This window comes from Manis pentadactyla, chromosome 3 (assembly GCF_030020395.1).
Source record: "Manis pentadactyla isolate mManPen7 chromosome 3, mManPen7.hap1, whole genome shotgun sequence".
In the NCBI taxonomy this organism is placed as follows: domain Eukaryota; kingdom Metazoa; phylum Chordata; class Mammalia; order Pholidota; family Manidae; genus Manis; species Manis pentadactyla.
The window spans coordinates 105,511,034-105,529,123 of NC_080021.1; the positions used below are offsets into that span (position 1 = coordinate 105,511,034).

The 18,090-nt window shown below is 35.8% G+C and overlaps 1 protein-coding gene across 2 annotated transcripts in view; it reads right to left on the reverse strand.

Moving 5' to 3' along the window:
- Positions 1–18,090, reverse strand: part of SLC39A12 (solute carrier family 39 member 12) — a 54,032-nt gene that overhangs the window by 23,514 nt on the left and 12,428 nt on the right. For both annotated transcript variants that reach the window (XM_036881182.2, XM_036881180.2), the window contains exons 5-7: positions 8,179–8,351; positions 3,938–4,109; positions 782–954 (exon numbers count right to left, since the gene is read on the reverse strand). In XM_036881182.2, coding sequence (XP_036737077.2) covers positions 782–954; positions 3,938–4,109; positions 8,179–8,351 — 518 coding nt within the window. The remainder of the gene's footprint in view (positions 1–781; positions 955–3,937; positions 4,110–8,178; positions 8,352–18,090) is intronic.

The window sequence follows — 18,090 nt, forward strand, 5'->3', positions numbered from 1 at the left end:
TACTATTAGTCAGGCAAGAAAGAGAAGTTCATTTTGCTGGTTCAAACGAAGAGCAGTTAATGATAGTGCTTTGACAGAGGTGTGGGCAGCCAGGGTAGGAACAAGGGATAATGAGACACCCGGAAACTAGAACCCCAGGAAACGATTACCACTCTTGGGGTTCAAAGGACAAAGGTTGGAGGTAATGTTACCGAAGTGAAGTGAGAGGTGGAGCTGGAGAGGAGGCCACCCATGGGAGCTGTGATACTGCAGCGAATCAGCCACTTCTAGAACAAGTGCCAGGAACAGGGAAGAGCGGGGAAGAAATACCCCGCCACTCTCTCCTCCTACTCCAGCTTTTCTGTTATGCCTCCCATGGGCTCAATCCAAACAACAACCTAGCTTGCAAGAGAGCTAAGGAGACACAATTTTCTGGGGCAGAAAAAGACAGCAGACTATGATTCTGGTGAGAGCTGGGGACAACTGGAGAAAAACCAGTACAATATCTCATTTATTTTTATTTACAGATAATTAGTATATGCTTCCTCAATTATCTTAAAAAACTCTACATCTGATCACCTTTGTTTGTTCATTTCAAAAATAAGAATAACATCTGGTAAATCTAACAACTGCTCATCCCTTTTCTTTTGTAAGTGCTTTGGGGAAATAATATTTATTTTCAAGGAAATCACTACCCACTGTATTTATTCATCCAATTTACTATGAAGTTTTGCATAGACACCTTTGTGGCTAAATGTAAACAGAAATGAGAAATTCTCCATCTGAAATAGGAGGTAGTTACCTGAGGGATAAGGTGGAGGAGAGCATCCCCAGAAAGTGTCCCAACGGCCAGACCCACAAACAGCTGCAGTACAAGCCTGTACTCTTCCTCACAGCTGTGGAAAAGGATCAGCGTTGTCCCGAGCATGGAGCCCAGCGTGAGCAGTGTCACGGCCACTGTGCTATAGCCATATTCTAAGTCAAAAGGAGAGTGCGAAACAGTCAGTGCTCATCGGCCTCAGCTTGTGAGAAGGCCCGAAGAATCCATTTTACAATACAGTTTCTAGGGATATGAAACTGTTTTATAAATGCTATATTGGGTAAAAAGTTTTCATTTTTAAGAACAGAATGAAAAGACTTTCACCAAATAACCTGTTGCTTTCAAGTTACCCTACCTCTTACTGAAATCACTGTGGCAAGCAAAGACGTACCTTACCTCTCACCCTCAAAGAAATTAACTTATCGCTCTTTAAACTACACCATCCATTGACTTACTCTGGTAATGATTCCCCCTTTATCACACTTAAGCCTCCTGAAGGCCAAGGAAGCAGCATTATAGAGCGAGCCGACACGGAGGGAGGCCCATCACAGAACTATGTTTATGTGCAAAATAAGGACTGTATTCAAAATAAGTACTCAAAGGTTCTCAAAATTATCTGTAATGTCAAAAGTGTTCATTATTCTCAGTTACTAAAATGAATGATTGTACTGGTAAAAACTGATCAGTGAATGGGTAACAGTTGATATATATCTGGACACCCTACATTTTGGATTACTGCAACAATTTTTATAGCCACTAACTTTATTCCATGTTTCTATCCTTACAGATTTTTAAACAAATATACAGAAAGTACAATTTTTAAGATTATGCAAGCCAAACCAAGTATGTATGAGGGGAGAAGAAGGGGAAAGATTAAAAGAGAAAAAAAGTGGCTTCAAAGTCAAAGTCAAGTATAAATGATTTGAGAACAAAGGGTTAGTCACTTCACCATTTTCCTTTGGCTGCACATATTCAGAGCAAATATTCTGTTTTCTACTTATTTAGAAATTATTAACAAGTCGTGTCAATAAAGGAAGGTAATTGCAAAATTAAACTATCATTTCCTTTAATGACTACAGATAAATAAGTTAAATCAAATAATTCAGTAATCATACCACTTAAAGCCCAGGTAGATATTAAGAAACCATTATCTTAAAGTTTATTATAATAGAAAATATTCCATTCTCATAATTCTTGTACTTTTCTGGCAGGTTAACCCTCTACATTAGATCATGTTAATGATACTAGCTGGTAGCATGGCAATAGGCTTGTGATTTTTAAGAGGACTTTTATTGACTTATAAGTTTTAAATTATACAGTAGTCTAAAATTAAAATAGAGTTGGCAGTGTGTTCAGAGGAAGCAAAAAATCATAAACCTCCTAAATGAAAATATACACGGTAAGCTCTTGGACACTGGTGTTAGCCATAGTTTTAAATCTGTCTCCTCAGGTAAGGACGACAAAAGCAAAAATAAGCAGGACTACATCAAACGAAAAAGCTTCTGCACTGCAAAGAAAACCATCAACAAAATGAAAAGGTAACCTACTAAATGGGAGAAGATACTTGCAAATGATATATCCAACAAGGGGTTAATATCCAAAATACATAAAGAACTCCTATCACTCAATTAAAAATAAACCAATCCGATTAAAAAATGGGCAGAGGAACTGAACAGACATTTGCCCAAAGAATATATACAGATGGCTAATAGGCACATGAAAACAAGCTCAACATTGCTAATCATCAGTGAAATGAAAATGAAAAGCACAATGAGATATCATCTCACACCTGACAGAATGGCACGTATCAAAAAACAAGAAATAACAAATCTTGGTGAGGATATGGAGAAAAGAGAATCTTGTACGCTGGAGGGAATGCAGCTTAGTGCAGCCACCATGAAAGACAGGATGGAGGCTCCTCAATAAACTAAAAATATATCCACAGTGGATTCTGCAGTGTCAAACCACTTATTTGAAGATTTTATAAGCACAAACACACTCCAGGCCTAAATATCAAGACCCCACATTCACTGAGAGGAAAAAAGCTTCATTAAAAGAGAGCAGCCAAATAATTCAGTACCTAGGGTAAGTGATGGCTCAAAAATGGATGAGGAGGGCAGAACCACGAAACCTGGGAGCTTCCATGAGCCTGTTTAGAATCCTCTGTGAATTAGGAGTAAGCAAGCTAAATAGTTCAGCTATGATGGGCTTTGCAGACTAGCTCAAAGAAAAAAAACTGAAAAAACATATATTAAGGCCCTCCAATCAATGGTAGTACTTTAAACGTTGCATGTGCTAACTGTCACATTTTGACTATCCATCATGGATGTTTTCAGGGCACCATTTTTTTTTTATTTTAAATATTCAGTGCTTTAAATCACAGCACACATTTTTGTTCACATTACCCCATTTGAAACTTACAAGGATCCTATGAAGCCTTAGAGTAGAGCTCGTCTACTGCAGCAACCAATGTGACACATATTGATCTGTTCACTTCCTGGGGGTGCAGCCAGGTCTGAGAGGCTGGTATTTGCCTGCACAGGTCACCTCCCATTACCTCAGTGTGCCTTTATTATTTATAATGTGCAATGATGTGTAAAAGGATGGGAAACCCTGTTGGATATCACTGCTTCCCGACCGTGCAGAAAAAAAGACAGGCTTAGGGAAATAGATTGCTTAAGATGACCTCGTTGGCTGGGGATATAAGGCATGACTCAACTCTCCATTTCTGATCTCATCACTGATGTTCTCCCTCTTATACCATGCCACTTCTCAGCTGTGGAGTTTGAAGTTGGTTCTTGAGTCATATATAAGGGACTGAATCAATTTATAAAAATTGCATACAAAATATTCATGAAAAGTAGTGTAGCATAGTGGTTGAAAAGAAGAACTCTGGGGCCAGCTGGCCTGGGTTTGAATCCCAGTTCCTCTAAGTGCTCCACTTAACCTCTAAGTGCCTCAGTTTCCTCATTGTAAAATAGGGATAATAATATGTACTTCATGTCATTGTTGCATTAAATGAGCCAATAGATGTAAAATGCTTCAAACAGTGCCTGGTGTATAATAAGCATCTTGTGTTCACTGTTATTATTGCACAGACTGTGCACATTAGCTTTCTGAGGGACAAACCAAACTTACTCTCCAGAGTGGTTGGGGGCAGCTCTGATCGTTGGTCCTTGGGCAGCTGGCAAGAGCAGCTGAGCAATTGCTGGATGATTCCCGGACTCATTTGCTTAAAGTCCTCCTTAGAAATGGATGAAAGCCTGTTCTGTAGAAACATCTCCACCAGTTGCCCAGCAGAGAAGCAAGTCTGTGTGGAGAAAACATACATTGTTACTAAACCCAGCACAGAAATTCACCATCCATTGGCATTCTTGAGGAGTCAGAACTACACAAAATGGCTAAAATTGACACATGAAGCCCTTACTATAGCCCTGAAAGCTTTTCTCCACATGCAATTTCCTTGGACTATTTTTTATCTCTGATCAAAGTCAGCCGTATCTCACTTTCATTTTGAATATTACTTGGCATGAGTTTTGCTCATTTTTTTTCTTTCCAGAAAAGATGCACTGTATTTTACAATGTGTTGAATTCTGTTCTAACTGGCAATCTAAGGAACGCTTGATGCTTTTGTTGTTTTTCTGGGGGAATGGCTTTGTGTGAACAAAACTAAGACTTCATGAGATAAACAGGAGCTCTGAGGTAATGAGGTCATTGCCTTTAATACTATCTGATTCAATAAGCCTATGTAGTCATCATATATTTTCAAAACTAATAAAACTATGTTAGCATTTTTAAAAGTGAATGCTGTATCGACTAGCTGGTATTTAAACACTTTAAAACATCAAAACGCACCACATCTTCTTTACCCTGTAATGGGGTTTGTGGGGGGGACTTGGTGAAGGGGGGACCCTAGTAAACATAATGTTCTTCATGTAATTGTAGATTAATGATAACAAAATGAAATAAAATTAAAAAAACATCACAATGATAGGACTAGCTCTCAACTGACATCTCTTCACAAAAGCAAGTGAAATCATTGTTACTGTCTACTGATTTTTACCTACATTTTTGAAAAATTTTTATATTATACAGACATCTTTATAAGAGATAAGAATTATAAACAAACAACAAATGCAACAGGTCTTTAAAAATTGCCCAGGGTATTTGTGCATCTCAGAAGTGTTGGGTGATTTTGTGTATTTAAAAGTTGAAATATGTGAATGAGAATGATACAGTTCCACTAGCACAAATGGATGTCTTCTACTGAAATTAAGACCTCACCACAATGTCTTTGTGGTCTTTAGTTGCAATCTATAAGGTATTTTTAAAAATCAGTGATTTACTAGGCTTGTGTGATTTGCCATGCCACAAAATGTAGGAATTTTTAACAAAGGCACGTTGCTAATAAGAAAATGATGATGGTATACTTGCTGGGTTTCACCACATAAAAATCCTTTGATATGATGCCATGGACAAAAAAAAGTAAGATCAAGAAATGTTTGGTTACATGGAAGAGAGCCCACTTAAACCACCAGAAACCAAAAGGAGATTGTACAGGAAAGGCACGGGAGATCTCTAACATTAAAAGCATAGTCACACCTCAGGAGGAACTCAACTTGATGCTAGGGAATCAGAACCAAAGATGTGTTCTCTCCATCTCTTTGGGGCAACATATGTTCTCCTTTGTTTCCCCCTGCATGTATCTACTTTCTTGTGCAGCCTGGCCTTTCCTCTTTTAGTAAACACATGCCTATGTGAGCACAACTCTGAAGAGACCTTTTAGTCCACAAACCCAAGACGGAGTTGAGACTGAAGGTCCTGACAGAGATCTGACTGCTTCAGCAGATCCACAGATGGGCTCTCTTGGGTCAGACGTCCGTCTGGTTAGGTCAGTTTTGCACACGAGATAGGGGGTAATCATGCTGTTCAAAAATGACTGCTGCCTCACCACTGTGGGTGAGGAAGGCATTTCTCAGAAAGGGACTGGGCAGAACTCCAAAAGGTTTTTACTACAAAAAGGAACAACAGAAAGCTAAGCTTGGGATTTTTCCCCTTTGTCAAAATAATTTGTGCCAAAGACAGTATTTTCTTTTGCATCATTTGTTATTAATGGAGTATAATTATATAATCAATAAAAATACTGACAATAATAAAGGGAAACTAGCAACAAACTTTTCATGGTGAATCTTTCATAAAAAATGCTCTAACTAGAAAATGCTTGACTGGTAATTTAAAGGTCAGAGAAATAAAGATGAACAGAATGCCATGCATCTTTTCCCCATTCACTGTCAAGAAATGGAATAGTTGTAGTTTTAGAATACTTTCTCATAGAGTAAAGCATCTGTGCCCTTGATCTTTATTTGCTCTTCCTGTGCTATTTAGGTCACTGTTGTTTTAAATTCTTCTGAAATCACTGACACAAATGTTCTTAAAGGTGATTCATTATACTCTATAAAATTTCAAACACAAAATATTTTTAATATAGAATGAAAAATTAGACTGGCCAATAAACTTTGACATATCTTTATTCCTTCAATATATGTGTATACTTGTTTTGATGTCATCAGACATATTCTAAAGCAGTGGCTCCTAATAGTTTTGAGAGTCGTTTGTAGGGCTTGCTAAAAGACAGAAGGTGGTACTCTATTCTCAGAGTTTATGACTGAGTCTAGGGTGGGATCTAATAATCTGCATTTCCAACAAATTCCCAGGCAATGCTGAGGCTGCTGGACCAGGCAAAGCATTTTGAAAACCAACTGTTCTAAATAACATAGGCAGGATCTTTCGATCCAGTCTCCTATCAGGAGTCACAAGGAAAGTGATATATTGGGACAAAGGAAGATTATAGAAGAGGTTGTTTTGTTTATTTTGCATAACCAGCACAGAAAATGATTATTACTGCTCTTAGAAGGCACATGACTTAAGCAAATAGTCCCTAAAAGTCAAGAAATAACCTTCATTCTTTATGTAAATAGGATTTCCATTATGCAAATCTGTTCTCTAAGAACCAATCCCTGAAGAAACATCTAAGGAGACTCACAAACAAGGATTAATATAGCAATCAACTCTTGTCACCTTGATTGGAATACAATAAACATGAGTTCAAAAGAATCAACTTTAATAGATGTCTTTTACATATGGCAGAAGTAACAAAGGCAGTTTTAAATATATAATAGCAAAAGTATGTGGTACTGCCCAATCATGTGCACGTAACTTCCAGGAACCGAATTCAGTATTGTTAAGAGTATGTAGGGGATCTGTTGTTCTTTTAAGGTACAATTGTGCTCAATAAGAATATTGTTCATCTATGATACAAATAATAAGCCTAATTTTATTTACTTAAAATCAACATTTCCCAAACAATAACATAGTTATTAAGAGGAGAGAATATGCTATCAGACAACCTATGTGTTTATATATCCTCACTTTTGTGAACTTAAGCAATTGCTTATTATTTCAATGCCTCAATTACCTCCTTTGTAGGATGAGATAATAATAAAACTTAACTTCATATAGCTATTGTAATAATTAAATGAGGCAATGTAACTACAATAGTATTGTGTCTAATACATAGTATATAATGTAAGCTGTTATTACAAAATATCAATTTCTTAGGATTGTGTATGATTAAGGCAGGGAAGGATCCTATGAACAAAGTTTGAGAAATGCTGAGTTCAATAATATTGAAGAAGTTTATTTAGTAAAGTAGCTCCCCAGACACCTTAATATGTTACAGTGCAATATGCATATCTAGTATTTCCCAAACTGATTTAATCATCACACCCCTTTTCAAGAAGCATCAAGGGAGACTAGTGGATGTACTGTCGAACAATACTTGAGGAAATATGGATATGGATGTTTATAGGCTCATGTATGACTTTTCTCAAAAACCTCAGTGCCACCTACTGTAAAATATTTTTCTGTTGCACACAGTCCAAACTAATCTTTTCATAATTTAAGTTTAAAGCATTCATTCACCATTGTAAGTATTTATGTTCTGTCTATATCTTCCCCACTCTCCTCTAAGCTCCATTGGAGCTTTTTGTTTAATGCTGTATTCCTAATGCCCAGGATCATGACTGCACATAGTAAATGCTCAGTATATATTTGGTGAGTTAATTATTCATGTATTCAATATAGACCCAAGGGAGAAAGAGTTTTATATATATATATAGTCCTCCTGATATCTTGGACTTACTTTTATATCTATAGAGAACCACTTACAGAAGAAAAAACCTTAACTTCTATGTAGAAATATTAAATATTTTTACATGAAGGGAAATATACACTGCCCTTTAAGATTTCTACAACTCTTCCAGAACTTTCACAACTTTTCACAGTAGGGAATAATGGTATAAGAGGAATAATGACAATACCTGATCCCAGGAAACTGAGCCATCATCTGACCCTTGGTCCAGGAATACAGATAGATTTGAATAGCCCCAATTATGGATTGTTATGTTGTTTTGTTTCCTTTGAAGTTGATGGATTTTATCTTTTGTGGTACAGGTACTCCTGGTCCAGAGGGTGTTGAGGAGTTGATCTAGTTCTAGAAATTTCACACAAAATCTAGTGTCACATAGAATAAAACAGGTCAATTTCAGAATAATCACTATTTCACATGGCCACAGCATAGGTATTTTGGTAAACTTGATTCTAATGAAAGGCAAGATTTTATTCTGAATAATAATAAAGAATATTTATAGTTCATATGGCTACTGATTCCCTCACAAGGTCCTGGCTAAACTTCGGGGTTCAATCAATCTTACAAAGATATTCTCACTATTTTTATCACCTAGAGATGATGCAATGCGCAATTCCAGCAAAGAAATCCTTTCTATCGAACCCACTGTTTCTTTTTTCTAGATGTTCCCTATATAAATGTAAACAAAAGAGGAAACTGACTTAATTCTTAGGAAATTTATTTCCTCGGGGCACTATGTATCCTTAGTAGATTAACTAAAACTTTAATGTAGTTAAGTCAATAAAATTATTTTCCTCCTAAGTATTCATGCAGAAAAGAGAAAAGAAATGAAAAGGATCTGAGATTGCAGAAACAGACTGACTTGTTTCCTAATGCTACCGTGGTATGGTTGTCAGCTTACAGATTTCAGCTTAGTTTTCCTCAGTATACCTCTCGGCTTTTGGAATTGATTCATGATACAGAGAATAATTAAATATAATGGTGAATCTTTGGGGGTTATTCATTTTCTTACTTGTAAATAAAATATCTCTGGTATTTTCTGAACTGTTGTCATCAATGACAAGAAAAATAAAAAACTAGGGTTGCTAAAATATTTCATTTTAAATGACTGGTTCTCAGGAAAAAACTATGAGACATGCAAAGAAATGGGAAAGTGTGACCCAGAATCTAGGGAAAAAGCACTCAATATATATGTCTCTGAATATTCCCAGATGTTGGATTTAGTAAAGAATTCAAAGCAACTATAAGTATGTTTAAGGAAATAAGGGAAATCATATTTAAAGAATTAAAAGTAAGTATGATAATAATAAATCAACAATGAGAGATTTTCAATAAAAAAGTCAAAATCATAGTGAATTCTGGAGTTGAAGAATAAATGAAATGAAAAATTCACTATAGGACTTCAATATCATATTTGAGATGGTAAAAGAATTATTGAACATTAAGGTAGATTAAGAGAAATAATCTAATCTGAAAAACAAAAAATATTTTTAAAAATAGTGGTTCAGAGACCTGGGGATACAATAGCCAGTATACCAACCTATACGTAATGACAATCACAGAAAAGAGGAAAGAGAAAGGTGTAGAAAAAAAAATTAGAGGAAATTAATGGCTAAAATTTTTGCAAATCTGATGTAGAACTTTACATATTCAAGATGTCATCAGACATCAAGTAAGGTAAATATAAAAAGATCCACATCCGGACATGTTATAATCAAACTTTTGAAAGTCAAAGATAAATCTTGAAAGCAACAGGAAAAATGACTCATCACATACAAGGGAACATTAGTACAATTAATATTTGACTTCCCATCTGAACAAAAGAGACCAAAAAGCTGTGGAATTATTTATTCAAAGAGCTGAAAGAAAAAATCTGTTAATCAAGAATTTTATATTCAGCAGAACAATTGTTCATAAATGCTTGTAAAATAAAATCATTCCCAAATAAACAATAAATGAGATAATACACTGAGAGCAGACCTGTCTTATAAGAAACAGTAAATGAAGTTCTTTAAATGAAGCATAAAGAGAAATGACCCAAATAGTAAGTTGAACCCACAGGAAGAAATGAAGAGCACTAGAAATATAACTATGTGGTTTAATACAAAAGACTCCATTTTTTTCTCATGTATTGTCTAAACTCAATGAGGAAATACTACAGGTTTTTCTTTCAAAGTCAAAACACAATAAGGATACAAACTATGCTCCATACTATTTAGCATTATACTGACATTTACCCATGTATTAGATGAGAAAGCAAACAGAAACACAAGATTTGGAAAAGAAGTGCCAAAATTATATCTATATGTAGACATATCAGATATGTATACATATCTGAAAACCCTAAAAAAACTAATACAAAAATTAAAAAAATTTAATCATGGAGGTTATAAAATTAGTGAATAATCATATATATAAATAAAAACTAGTTAGAAGAGATAATGAATGAGAGGACCCTGTTTAAAACAGCCAAAAATAAAGTTAAATACCTAGGTATAAATGTAGCAGGAAATGCCTAAAACCTATGAGTAAAATAATAAAACACTCCCCAAACACACACACAGACATATGATGGTCTTGGATATAAGGATGCAACATCTTATAAATATTATTTCTAAGTTATTTTATTATTTATTTATTATTGCCATCACAATAAAATTATCACAAGATATTTTTCCCAGAGCTTGACAGTTTGTCAATGTTTGTTAGGAAGAACAAACAACCCAGTAAAATCCTGAGACAAGCAATGAAGAAGGCTGGCTTTACCAGACATTTAAATATACTATAAAGCCACTATAAGCAAAACAGTATGGTACTGGCACATGAATAGACAAGGTGGCTAATAGAATGGAATAGAAAATAGAAAGAACTGACTGCATTTTTCATTTTATTCTATAAAAGTGGCATGTCAAATCAGTAGAAGAAACAATTTCCACTGCATTTGAAATAACAGATATAAGCAAAACTGGATATCATATAGAAAAAATAAACTGGATCAATTCCTCACAACATGTATCAGAATTAATCCAAAATGGATCAAAAATGATAATATACAAGTACTACAAGAAACCAAGGGTGACTTCGTCTATGTGGAATGTGGAAAACTTCCTTAAGTATAACTCATAATCCAAGCAATAAGATGAAAGTTTGATTGTTTCATTTATATAAAGACTATTCAGAGAAATGACTGATGTCAGTTCTAAGCAGAAAATGTACAAGATAAACCTTGACTAACCATACTGGAGAGGAAGATATAAAATGTTTTAAGGGTCTTGTCAAAAGGACTTAGGAACCAACTTAACTAAAATTCTACTGGTTAAAAAGGGGACAATCTGAGTACTAATTAGGATTATAATAACTATAGATTGAGAGATATGAAATCATAATGATAATTTAAAAAACTCATTGTTCTCCTTCAAAAGATGCAAAGGAGACTGTTACTATTTCAAAGTGGTAAATTAAAGAATCAAGGATTTATCCTTATTTACTTTAAGAACCTCAATAAAATGAAATTGTGATGAGGTGAAGTTTTTCCATCATAGAAGTATTACACTAATAAGTGAAAAAATTAGAAAATTAGAAGATCACCATTTCAGAAGCCCTAAATAATTAGTCAATCTAGGAAATTATCATTAATATCTTATAACTTCTCAAAACGAGAGAGACAACTTGGAGTTAAAAACCTTCTGATGGAAGATACTGACTATATGACAGTATCCCCAAACAGATACAGCCTAATCTAATCAAGCCCCCACATATGACAACCTATATGCATGAAACACAGTGCACAGAAATAATGTTAAATGTCTAGGAATGCCATCAGCAAAATCCAGATGGGATAAAGAATTCACCACCCCCTTTTTCCCACCCAAAAAATTTGCCACAAAATAGAGAAGGTAGAATCAGAGTGGAAGCATGACACCTATAAAAGAAACTGAAGAGACATACCAACAATTTGCATTTTATGGACTTTATAATTATTAATTTTTTAGTTGTGATATTGATAATAAGGTGCTTTTAAAAAAATCCCTTTCTTTTAGAAATTCATACAGAAATATTTAAGATGGATTATTTGCTTCAAAATCATCAGGGGATGAGGAGACAATGGAAGCAAATATAAAACAAGATTATGCAGTTGCTGGTAATTGTTGAGGCACATGAGGTTCATTATATTAACCTTTCTACTTCTGTTTATGTTTGAGAATCTCTATAATTAAAACATTAAAAAAAACACTTAAAATTACATACATCCTCCATTTCCACCCCAAAATAATAATCAGTAGCAGCAGAACTCCAAATCTGAGTTCTCAAATGCAAGTGGCTGATTCTTGCCCAAATGGATGTTAGTGAACATCTCTCATGAGAAATGATTTGGCTTTTTTAAGCAGGGTCTATGATGATCAATATCTACACAACTTGACTTGATCTTAAAAACACAGCTTGCCTCTAACTATATTCTCCATTGCAGTTTAATCTCTTTCTATTCCTTGGGGTAATTGAGCCTTCAAGTGACATAGTTATACATTATTTAAAAGTGGAATCACTGCATTCCTTCAGTTGAAATGGAAACTGCACTGCTAAAACTTCTCAACTCCTTTGTTTCAAATACGGAAATTATTTTCAGCATAAAATGCCTATCCCTGGATCATTTCCTAGTTTTTTTTTGGTATAATTAATCTAGAATTGCATGAGGAACATTATGTTTACTAGACTCCCCCCATCACCAAGTCCCCCCCACAAACCCCATTACAGTCACTGTCCATCAGTATAGTAAGATGCTGTAGAATCACTACTTCTCTGTGTTGCACAGCCCTCCCTGTGCCCCACACACACATTACACATGCTATTCATAAGGCCCCCTTTCTTCCCCCCACCCCCTTTCCCCTCCCTTCCCACCAATCCTCCCCAGTCTCTTTCCCTTTGGTAACTGTTAGTCCATTCCTGGGTTCTGTGTTTCTGCTGTTGTTTTGTTCCTTCAGTTTTTTCTTTGTTCTTATACTCCACATATGAGTGAAATCATTTGGTATTTGTCTTTCTCTGCCTTGCTTATTTCACTGAGCATAATACCCTCTAGCTCCATCCATGTTGTTGCAAATGGTAGGATTTGTTTTCTTCTTATGGTTGAATAATATTCTATTGTATATATGTACCACATCTTCTTAATCCATTCATCTACTGATGGACACTCAGGTTGCTTCCATTTCTTGGCTATTGTAAATAGTGCTGCGATAAACATAGGGATGCATCTGTCTTTTTTCAAACTGGGCTGCTGCATTCTTAGGGTAAATTCCTAGAAGTGGAATTCCTGGGTCAAATGGTATTTCTATTTTGAGCATTTTGAGGAACCTCCATACTGCTTTCCACAATGGTTGAACTAGTTTACATTCCCAACAGCAGTGTAGGAGGGTTCCCCTTTCTCCACAACCTCGCCAACATTTGTTGTTGTTTGCCTTTTGGATGGTGGAGATCCTTACTGGTGTGAGGTGACATCTCATTATGGTTTTAATCTGCATTTCTCTGATGACTAGCGATGTAGAGCATCTTTTCATGTGTCTGTTGGCCATCGGAATTTTGTATTTGGAGAAATGTCTGTTCAGTTCCTCTGACCATTTTTTAATTGGATTTTTTGCTTTTTGTTTGTTGAGGTGCATGAGCTCTTTATATATTTTGGATGTCAACCTTTTATTGGAGCTGTCATTTATGAACATATCCTCCCATACTGTAGGATGCCTTTTTGTTTTATTGATGGTGTCCTTTGCTGTACAGAAGCTTTTCAGCTGGATATAGTCCCACTTGTTCATTTTTGCTTTTGTTTCCCTTGCCTGGGGAGATATGTTCATGAAGAAGTCACTCATGTTTATGTTGAAGAGATTTTTGCCTATATTTTTTTCTAAGAGTTTTATGGTTTCATGACTTACATTCAGGTCTTTGATCCATTTCGAATTTACTTTTGTGTATGGGGTTAGACAGTGATCCAGTTTCATTCTCTCACATGTAGCTGCCCAGTTTTGCCAATATCAGCTTTTGAAGAGGGTGTCATTTCCCCATTGTATGTCCATGGCTCCTTTATCATACATTAATTGACCATATATGTTTGGGTTAATGTCTGGAGTCTCTATTCTGTTCCACTGGTCTGTGGCTCTGTTCTTGTACCAGTACCAAATTGTCTTGATTACTGTGGCTTTGTAGTACATACAGCTTAAAGTTGGGAAGAGAGATGCCCCCTGCTTTATTCTTCCTTCTCAGGAATGCTTTGGCTATTCGGGGTCTTTTGTGCTTCCATATGAATTTTAAAATTATTTGTTCCAGTTAGTTGAAGAATGTTGTTGTATTTTGATAGGCATTGCATTGAATCTGTAGATTGCTTTAGGTAGGATGACCATTTTGACAATATCAATTCTTCCTAGCCAGGAGCATGGGATGAGTTTCCATTTGTTGGTGTCCTCTTTAATTTCTCTTAAGAGTGTCTTATAGTTTTCAGGGTATAGGTCTTTCACTTCCTTGGTTAGGTTTATTCCTAGGTATTTTTTTCTTTTTGATGCATTTGTGAATGGAATTGTTTTCCTGATTTCTCTTTCTGTTAATTCATCATTAGTGTATAGGAAAGCAACAGATTTCTATGTATTAATTTTGTATCCTGAAACTTTGCTGAATTCAGATATTAGTTCTAGTAGTTTTGGAATGGAGTCTTTAGGGGTTTTTGTGTAAAATATCATATCATCTGCAAACAGGGACAGTTTGACTTCCTCTTTACCAATCTGGATGCCTTGTATATCTTTGTTTTGTCTGATTGCCATGGCTAGGATCTCCAGTACTATACTGAATAACAGTGGGGAGAGTGGGCATCCTGTCTTGTTCCCAATCTTAGAGGAAAAGCTTTCAGCTTCTCGCTGTTCAGTATTATGTTGGCTGTGAGTTTATCATATATGGCCTTTATTATGTTGAGGTACTTGCCCTCTATACCCATTTTGTTGAGAGTTTTTATCATGAATGGATGTTGAATTTCGTTGAATGTTTTTTCAGCATCTATGGAAATGATCATGTGGTTTCAGTCCTTTTTGTTGATGTAGTGGATGATGTTGACAGATTTTCGAACGGTTTATCATCCTTGCATCCCTGAGATGAATCCCACTTGATCATGGTGTATGATCTTCTTGATGTATTTTTGAATTCAGTTTGCTAATATTTTGTTGAGTATTTTTGCATTTATGTTCATCATGGATATTGGTCTGTAATTTTCTTTTTTCATGGGGTCTTTGCCTAGTTTTTGTATTAGAGTGATGGTGGCTTCATAGAATGAGTTTGGAAGTATTCCCTCCTCTTCTACTTTTTGGAAAACTTTAAGGAGAATGGGTATTATGTGTTTTCTGTATGTCTGATAAAATTCAGTGGTGAATTCATCTGGACCAGGGGTTTTGTTCTTGGGTAGTTTTTTAATTACTGCTTCAATTTCTTTGCTGGTAATTGGTCCATTTAGATTATCTGTTTCTTCCTTGGTCAGTCTTGGGAGGTTGTATTTTTCTAGGAAGTTGTCCATTTCTTCTAGGTTTTGCAACTTGTTATCATATAGATTTTTGTAGTATTCTCTAATAATTTTTTGTATTTCTGTGGGGTCTGTTGTGATTTTTTCCTTTCTCATTTCTGATTCTGTTGATTCTCTTTTTCTCTTAATAAGCCCGGTTAGGGGCTTATCTATTTTGTTTATTTTTTCAAAGAACCAGCTCTTGGTTTCATTGATTTTTTCTATTGTATTATTGTTCTCAATTTTATTTATTTCTTCTCTGATCTTTATTATGTCCCTCCTTCTACTGACTTTGGGCCTCATTTGTTCTTCTTTTTCCAGTTTCAATAATTGTGATTCATTTGGGAATGTTCTTCCTTCTTTAAGTAGACCTGTATTGCTATATACGTTCCTCTTAGAACTGCCTTCACTGTGTCCCACAGAAGTTGGGGCTTTATGTTGTCAGTGTCATTTGTCTCCATATATTGCTTGATCTCTGTTTTAATTTGGTCATTGATCCATTGATTATTTAGAAGCATACTCTTAAACCTCCATGTGGTTGTGAGCCTTTTGTTTTTCTTTGTATAATTTATTTCTAGTTTTATGCCTTTATGGTCTGAGTGGTTGGTTGGTAGAATTTCAATCTTTTTGAATTTACTGAGGCTCTTTTTGTGGCCTAGTATGTGGTCTATTCTGGAAAATTTTCCATATGCACTTTGTGTATCCTGCTGCTTTTGGCTGTAGAGTTCTGTAGATGTCTGTTAAGTCCATCTGTTCTAATGTGTTGTTCAGTGCTTCTGTGTCCTTACTTATTTTCTGTCTGATGGATCTGTCCTTTGGAGTGAGTGGTGTGTTGAAGTCTCCTAGAACAAATGCATTGCATTCTATTTACTCCTTTAATTCTGTTAGTATTTGTTTCACATATGTTGGTGCTCCCGTATTGGGTGCATATATATTTATAGTGGGTATATCCTCTTTTTGGGCTGACCCCTTTATCATTATGTAATGTCCTTCTTTATCTCTTGTTACTTTCTTTGTTTTGAAGTCTATTTTGTCTGATACCAAAACTGCTACACCTGCTTTTTTCTCCCTATTGTTTGCATGAAATATCCTTTTCCATCCCTTGGCTTTTAGTCTATGTATGTCTTTGCATTTGAGGTGAGTCTCTTGTAAGCAGCATATAGATGGGTCTTGCTTTTTTATCCATTCTGTTACTCTGTGTCTTTTGATTGGGGCATTCAGTCTGTTTGCATTTAGGGTGATTATTGAAAGATATGTACTTATTGCCATTGCAGGCTTTAGATTTATGATTACCAAAGGTTCAAGGTTAGCTTCTTTACTATATAACTGTCTAGCTTAACTCGCTTATTAAGCTATTATAAACAGTCTGTTGATTCTTTATTTCTCTCCCTTCTTATTCCTCCTCCTCCATTCTTTATATATTAGGTGTTTTATTCTGTGTTCTTTTGTGTTTCCTTTGACTGCTTTTGTAAGTAGTTGATTTTATTTTTTGCCTTTGGTTAGTATTTGGTTGGTCTGCTTTCTTTGCTGTGATTTTATTTTCTCTGGTGACATCTATTTAGCCTTAGGAGTGCTCCCATCTAGAGCAGTCCCTCTGAAATACCCTGTAGAGGTGGTTTATGGGAGGCAAAGTACCTCAACTTTTGCTTGTCGGGGAATTGCTTAATTCCTCCTTCATATTTAAATGATAATCGTGCTGGATACAGTATTCCTGGTTCAAGGCCCTTCTGTTTCATTGCATTAAATATATCATGCCATTCTCTTCTGGCCTGTAAGTTTTCTGTTGAGAAGTCTGATGATAGCCTAATGGGTTTTCCTCTCTGGCTGCCTTTAATACTCTGTCCTTGTCTTTGATCTTTGTCATTTTCATTATTGTATGTCTTGGTGTTGTCCTCCTTGGGTCCCTTGTGTTGGGAGTTCTGTCAGCCTCCATGGTCTGAGAGACTATTTCCTCCCCCCAGTTTAGGGATATTTTCAGAAATTATTTCTTCAAAGACACTTTCTATCCCTTTTTCTCTCTCTTCTTCTTCTGGTACCCCTATAATATGGATATTGTTCCATTTGGATTGGTCACAAAGTTCTCTTAGTACTCTTTCAATCCTGGAGATCCTTGTATCTCTCTCTGTCTCAGCTTCTCTGTGTTCCTGTTCTGTGATTTCTATTCCATTAATGGCCTCTTTCACGTCATCCAGTCTGCTCTTAAGTCCTTCCAAACATTGTTTTATTTCTTTATTCTCCCTCCCAACTTTATCCTTTAACTCTTGCATATTTCTCTGCAGCTCCATCAGCATGGTTATGACCTTTATTTTGAATTCTTTTTTGGGGAGATTGGTTAAGTCTATCTCCCCAGGCTCTCTCTTGGGGGTTGTCTGGGTAATTCTGGACTGGACCAAATTCTTCTGCCTTTTCATGGTGATAGAGGTAGCTCTAGGCAGGTAGGGCATGTGTCAGCTGGGAGAACAAAGTCCTTTCCTGCTTGCTGGTCACCTTACCCTTACCCGCTGCCTGTGTCGGTTATCTGCATTCCTAGAGCAGACTCCAGTGGAAATGGGCAGAACACGT